General features: G+C 50.9%; 1 protein-coding gene across 1 annotated transcript; it reads right to left on the reverse strand.

Annotated features, from left to right (window-relative positions):
- Nucleotides 1-2,603: 2,603 nt before the first annotated feature.
- On the reverse strand, nucleotides 2,604-5,639 carry LOC142836630 (uncharacterized). The gene is made up of 4 exons (XM_075951047.1): nucleotides 5,119-5,639; nucleotides 4,545-4,592; nucleotides 3,879-4,079; nucleotides 2,604-3,202 (listed from the first exon to the last, which is right to left on the reverse strand). Exons 1-3 carry the CDS (start codon nucleotides 5,637-5,639, stop codon nucleotides 3,890-3,892), a joined length of 759 nt encoding a protein of 252 aa, XP_075807162.1. The 3' UTR covers nucleotides 2,604-3,202; nucleotides 3,879-3,889.
- Between the last annotated feature and the right edge of the window lie 1,323 nt (nucleotides 5,640-6,962).

Below are 6,962 nucleotides of genomic sequence, written 5' to 3' on the forward strand. Positions count from 1 at the left end.
TGCTGAGGGCTTACTGTCCAGTATTTCACTCATGCCCGTCCGGCCTGGGAAATATCAGCTGTGCTGTGTTCCTTTCTAAGCCCTGCAAACTTAGGGGTTCATCGTCCTCAGGATAAAGTCCAGGCCTATGAATGTTTTTCCTTAAACCTTGTAATCCTTGTCTTCAGCCTCCCACCCCATCTTGAGTTCTCTTTCCTTCTCCTGTTTCTACCCTGTCTTTTCAAAGGTCAGTCCCCCTTCAGATGCTTCCAGTGTGTCCCTTCCTGACCTTGAAGGCATGAGTTAGGTGGCCCTCATGAAGAACTGAAGCACCCCAGGCTTCCTGTCCCTGTCTTCCTACCTCAGCCTGCCTATCAAGGGCCCCGTGTCAGTTCCGTGCCAGCCTCAGATCCTCCAATAGCGCTGGCATTCAGTCAGTCACTGATGTGTAAGGGTCACACTCCGTCCAGGAGGCCTTTCCCAACTGTGATCAAGGAAACAAGCCCAGGTCCTCAGAATAACATTGGAGCTCCAATTTCCAGCCTGACTTTGTGACCCCAGCACCCTCTCTCTTCCCCCAAACAAGCCTCATGGTCAATGTCAGCTCCCTGTTCTGGTTTCTTATCTTATGAAGCATTTATTAACTATAGGTTAAAAGCTCAGATCCAACAAGTCCACCTTCTCGTAGAGGAAGGGCAAGAACAGACATCAGTTCGAGGACAGCTTGATCTCACCCTCATTTTTCTGAAGAACTGATGTCCAGTGAGGTTGTTTTACTTGGACTAGGATTGCCTTTTAAGTTAGTAAAATTAGATTTAGAGTAATCATCTAATTCACATCTTATCAGTGATTAAAAAAAAAGTTTTGAAATACTTTAATCCCAAACTATTTTACATATATATGCTTAATTTTGTATATGCCTGTGTATCTTTGTGGAGATCTGTGCACCTTTGTGCACCTGAGGACAGAAAAGGGCATCAGATCTGGAACTGGAGTTACAGGCAGTGTTGGCCACCCAGGACAGGTGCTGGGAAGAATGCTAGTGTGTGTCTTAACCACGGGGCTCTCTCTCCAGTCCCCCCAATTCTAAATATAAAATACTTTAGCAAAGATTTAGTGTCACTTATTCCTGCTCAGAGAATCATTCCATCTAGTATTCCGCTTGTCTGTAGAAACTAGCTCAACTCTGAAATCTTCAGATGACTTTTGTGTCTTAGAACTTGTACAACCTCCGTAAATCATTTTTGTTCTGCCCATCTGTTTCCCTGCAGTACAATCCTGACTTGCCATGGGTTTATATGCCTCATTTCAGGAAAGAGAAGAAAAATGTTTGGAAACAGACTCCAGGTCTGACTTCTTAGGACCTTCTGAAGGAAAAGAAAGAACCTCAAAATCCAGTCCTCAGTCTGAAACTTCATCCTCTCCCCACTACAACATACAGGGTTAATAAAGAATTTTGCAGTATATAGCAAACCTGTTGCCACAGGAACTATAAAAGAAGCAAATTGAAGAGGGTACTGCTCTTGTTAGCTTACAGAGCTCTATGACTTTAAGCAAATAATTTATTTAAGATCCCCTCTAGTTTTCAGAATATCTTCTATTAACCTGTTTGCATTTTCTATAATGCAAATTGCAGATGCTACCGTCTTAAGGCAGTCTTTCTGATACTGAAACCCCAGCAGGTGCTCCAAATGATATTAGCTATTATGAGTTACTGATAGTTGAGGAGAGTGCTAGTAGACAATTGAATTCTGTGTCCTCTTGAAAAAGTTCTTCAGTTGTTACTGTTTCTGATTCTTTCTGTCCATTGTTGTTTAGTAGTGCCTTTACCAAGGAAAGTATAGAGCTGGGGGGAAGTCAATTCACTTCATTGTACAACACTGAGGTCTGTGAAAAGATTGCTTTTATTTAAATTTTTTGAAGGGAGATTAATATTTTACTTAGTAGAGAAAAGGTAACCCTGAATACATAGCGTACGTACAAATAGCAAATAACTCCACGGAGAAGCACCCTGGATGCAGGAAACTGAAAGGCAAGGATTAGGAAAGCTGAAGAAATGCTTCTAAAAATACTGTCTGTGCTATTACTTCATAGGGGAGAGGGCAAAGAGCAAAAGTCAAAGCTAGCACTCTGAAATTTTAGATTGTGCAAAAAGTACTTTTTCTGCTAGTAAGAAGCACACAGGAATCTGAGCTGATGAGGAAATAAACCCCTTTCCTCTTCATCACCAGGAAACTTACACACACACACACACACGCACACGCACACACACACACACACGCACACACACACACACACACACTCAGGCATATACGCATGCACACACACCCACACATGTATGCATGCACACACACGTGCACACACACTCAGGCATATACGCATGCACACACACCCACACATGTATGCATGCACACACACACGCACACACGCACACATGCACACACACACGTATGCACACACACCCTTCCACACACGTACACATGCACACACACACATATGCACACACACCCTTCCACACACGTGCGCACAAATGCACCTGCGTGCCACTCCACCCCACGCCCAGCCAGGACACCTCCCCAACCCCCCGCCATGCCTTCACCATCCTTCATGGAAATTTGGTTTGCTGGCAGGGCTGCATTTTCAGTACTCCAAGATGTACTATAATTTTAGCTTTTACCAATGCCACTGTCAAATGCCAGGTTTCAAAAGAGCATCAATGTTAGATAAGCTTTGTCGATGCACACAGGATTTCGAGGGAAGGGAATGTTTGTTTATTTGTCATTAAACTTCATAATGTTGTAGGTCTGATAAAGCACTGAGCCTGATTGCCAGCATTTCCAGGAGTTCACAATTTCACAGTTAAGGTTCTGGTCAAGGTCACAGAGTTATTTATTAACTTAATATATAAAAGACGCTTTAAAAAGATTATAAAAAGCTATCTGACCCCGCTACAGACAATAATAACTAAGACACACACAGGGGTTAAGGCCAGCACTAAGTCAACAGGGAGATCAGGAGGGTGCACTATTGTCATCTGTGACACATCTGGTGATTAGCATGCTCCCGTGGGTAAGGCAGCTTGTGAGGAACAAGAAGGAGGGCATGGCTGAGGTCGCTGAGGGCAGCTGATGGAGGCGGCGGCACCATGCGCTCCTGGCTCCCCCAGTCGTCCTCTTCTCCACAGAGTAGCAGCAGAGTTTTCGAGGTCTCCAGATGTGTCACCCTGGAACCAGACACAGTTAGCTCGATGACTCACAAACGCCACAGGAAATAAGAGATCAGGAGCTATCTGGGCCTCCCCCCAAGCTCCTCTTTCTAACCCTTTCTTTATCTCATCTAGTGACCAAATGTGCCTGACAGCTCTCTGCACCTGCCGAAATATACTTTTTTGTACCTTCACATGCAACAGACACCATGGGGATTGGGATCTAGCAAGCCTATCCATAAAAATTCATAGTATATTATACCACTCTTTGTCCGTCAACATTAACCCTTCTATTCCCTTGCTCATCATACACCCCCGTGTATGGCAAGGGTTCTTTTGCTGTAGTCTTATACATTCCCATACTGTGCTTCCCTATCCCAGAGCTGTTCCTGAAGAGATAATCCTTGTCTTATAGATATAAAGAATATCATTATCATAAAAGAGATTGTGCAAAGCCCATATCCTGCATAGCCAGCTAATCGAGAAACCCATCTATGCCTCAACGGCGGCCTATACCGGGCCGTCTGCCATGGACCTCCAGGAAGCCTGGTCCCATAGGACACGCAGCTCCAGACCGGCATAATGACGTATGTCATGTCACACAGACGACATTGGAGTCGGTGTGGCAATCCCCCAATCATTCCTGAGACCTGAGACCAGGTCCTGAGACCTCCTCCCAGTGTCAAGCACCTACCTGGCTTGTTGTTAATCGCTCTCCTCCGAAGTTTCTGAGAGCAGTCTCGTAAGGAGCTCGTGCACATGTATTAGGACGTCCGAGTACGGCAGATGGATTATCAGGTAGGTCTTAACCTTCTTCAGCGCGGACATGCCGGATGTTGTGGCAAAGTCCCCAGGGAAGACGCTCGTCCACGTGTCCAGGAGGGTGCAAATGGTGCTGGTGGAAAGGGACAGACAGGGCACCCAGTGGCCTGGACTTTCCTTTGCCACCCCGCCCAAGACTCCGTGCATGTGAGACTGCAAAGGAGAGGCTATCCAGCCCTTAGCCATACAATGAGCAGGGCTGAGAGGTCCATGGGAGCAGGGAACTCCATACGCCCCATGATCAGGCTCTAATAAAGCACAACTGAGCGAGCCTTCACGCCATGGACTGAGATGAGGGTAGTAGAGTCTCAGAGGGCCACCGGAGGCCACAGGCTTTCCCCATATCCCCACTTGGCAAGGACCGTGCCCATGCAGTTCTTTTCACCCTCCAGTCAATGCTTAGACCTCAGTATGGTGTATGGTGGTAGAAACGTGGAGCGTGAGCCCCAAGCATCGGCCATCCCTCACCCTTGGTACCCAAGGGAGCCCACCCTGCAGAGCCAAGGCCTTTCTTTCTCATGTTGTAAAGCTCACTTACTTCTTGAGCTGCTCATCCTCCTGGCACCCGGGGCGGAAGCATGCATACCTGGAGGAGATCAGGAAGGATGTTACCTGTGGGGTCCCAGTTCCCTACCTAAAAGACATCTGGGGAGCCTGCTGACTCCTGAAGCAGAATCAAAGTCTCAGGTTATTAGTTCACCTGCATTCTGTAGGTGCTTCAAATATGTTTGTGCAGTATGTCTACCCGGACATCTCAGTGGACACAGGTTCCCTCGGATTATCCTCCTCGGGTCTCCACTCAAGACCCATCTCTATCGGGTGCTCCAATATGAATTCTAGAACCTCCTTTACAATGGGAGAAGCGCTTTGACCAATGCTTCAGGAAAACTGGCCAAGGATAGAGAGCTTCCTGAAGGTGCAGAGGACACCCACACTCACACTCATTAGGGTCACAGCAGTCCCTAGGGCCCAACCTGGAGATAGTAATGTCTGACTACATGCTGCTGGCTTCTGACAAGACTCTAGCAACTAGGTAGGCTCAGAGAAAAGCAGAGGCTTCCCATAAACGACAAGAGGATGTGAGGCCTCTGAGCTCGGAAGTGGGCACTCACCGCCTGAAGATGACATCCAGCACCTGCTCGATGGTGGTATGAGCAGGGTAGCTGCTCAGGAAAGCGATGAGATGCTCGCGGTCCCCGTTCTGAAGGGAAGTGATCAGGTCTTCCACCACTTCCTCCAGATCCCCGAAGTCTAAGATCTTAGGGTCCCCTGGGACTGAGTCCTTCTGGTCCTCCAGCTGGTCCTGCGGGGCGGAGTCTACTGGGTCCCCAGGGAAGGACTCAGTCAGGTCCCCGGGGGCAGGGTCCACCGGGTCCCCGGGGATGGACTCCGGCTGGTCTTGGTCTTGTGGGGCCGAACGCATCGTATCCCCAGTGTCAGAGCCCATCGGTTGGCCAGGAGTGGCCTCAGGCTGGTCCTCCGGAGCGGAGTCCACTGGGTCCCCGCAGATGGATTCCGTCAGGTCCTCCTGGTCCTCAGGGGTGGAGTGCATCGGGTCTCTAAGGACAGACTCGGTCAGGTCCCCAGGGACGCAGTCTTGCTGGTCCAGCTGGTCCTCTGGGCTGGGACCCATCTGGTCTCCAAGGTCCGAATTAGTCGGGTCCCCAGGGACGCAGTCTTGCTGGTGCAGCTGGTCCTCTGGGGTGGGACCCTTTGGGTCTCCCAGGAACGAATTAGTCGGGTCCCCTGGGACACAGTCTTGCTGGTGCAGCTGGTCCTCTGGGGTGGGACCCTTTGGGTCTCCCAGGACCGAATTAGTCGGGTCCCTGGGGACGCAGTCTTGCTGGTGCAGCTGGTCCTCTGGGGTGGGACCCTTTGGGTCTCCCAGGACCGAATTAGTCGGGTCCCCTGGGACACAGTCTTGCTGGTGCAGCTGGTCCTCTGGGGTGGAACCCTTTGGGTCTCCCAGGACCGAATTAGTCGGGTCCCCGGGGACGCAGTCTTGCTGGTCCAGCTGGTCCTCTGGGGTGGGACCCTTTGGGTCTCCCAGGACCGAATTAGTCGGGTCCCCGGGGACACAGTCTTGCTGGTCCAGCTGGTCCTCTGGGGTGGGACCCTTTGGGTCTCCCAGGACCGAATTAGTCGGGTCCCCAGGGACGCAGTCTTGCTGGTCCAGCTGGTCCTCTGGGGTGGGACCCTTTGGGTCTCCCAGGACCGAATTAGTCGGGTCCCATGGGACACAGTCTTGCTGATCCAGCTGGTCCTCTGGGGTGGGACCCTTTGGGTCTCCCAGGACCGAATTAGTCGGGTCCCCGGGGACGCCGTCTTGCTGGTCCAGCTGGTCCTCAGGAATGGAGCCCATAGGGTCCCCAAGTACAGAACCAGTGGTGGCCCTGGTGATCGAGTCTGGCTGGTCCTCTGGGGTGGTGCCCATTGGGTCCCTGGGGCCAGACCCCAGCTGGTCTTCCCATGCTGAACCCTTCGGATCCCCGGGGACAGAATCATTTGGGTTCCCGGGTACAGAGTCCTGTTGGTCCTCCGTGCGGAAGCCCATCTGGTCCCCAGGAAGGGAGCCCATCGGGTCTCTGGGGAGGGACTCCAGCTGGGCCTCCGGGGAGGAGACCATTGGGTCCCCGGAGAGGCACTCCTTCTGGTCCCTGGGGGCGGACTCAGTAAGGTCCCCCGGGGCTGACTCCTTCTGGTCCCCAGGGCAGCGGTTCTTCTGGTCTTCTGCCACCTGAGGAGAGATCAGGGTGGGTGGTTCAAACTGGCACAGGACTGCAATTCACGATTGGTTATTATCATTCCACGTTCTCCTGACCCCTTCACTCTGCCAAACACCAAGAGTGAAATTTGGGAAAACCGAGATTTCAGAGTGGTTACCTGGCCTACGTTGGCCTGGCTCTCTCTGCCCCTTCTCATTTGGCCGAATGGCCAGAGGTGCTGGCGCCAAGTT

This window comes from Microtus pennsylvanicus, chromosome 16 (genome assembly GCF_037038515.1).
Source record: "Microtus pennsylvanicus isolate mMicPen1 chromosome 16, mMicPen1.hap1, whole genome shotgun sequence".
Lineage (NCBI taxonomy): Eukaryota > Metazoa > Chordata > Mammalia > Rodentia > Cricetidae > Microtus > Microtus pennsylvanicus.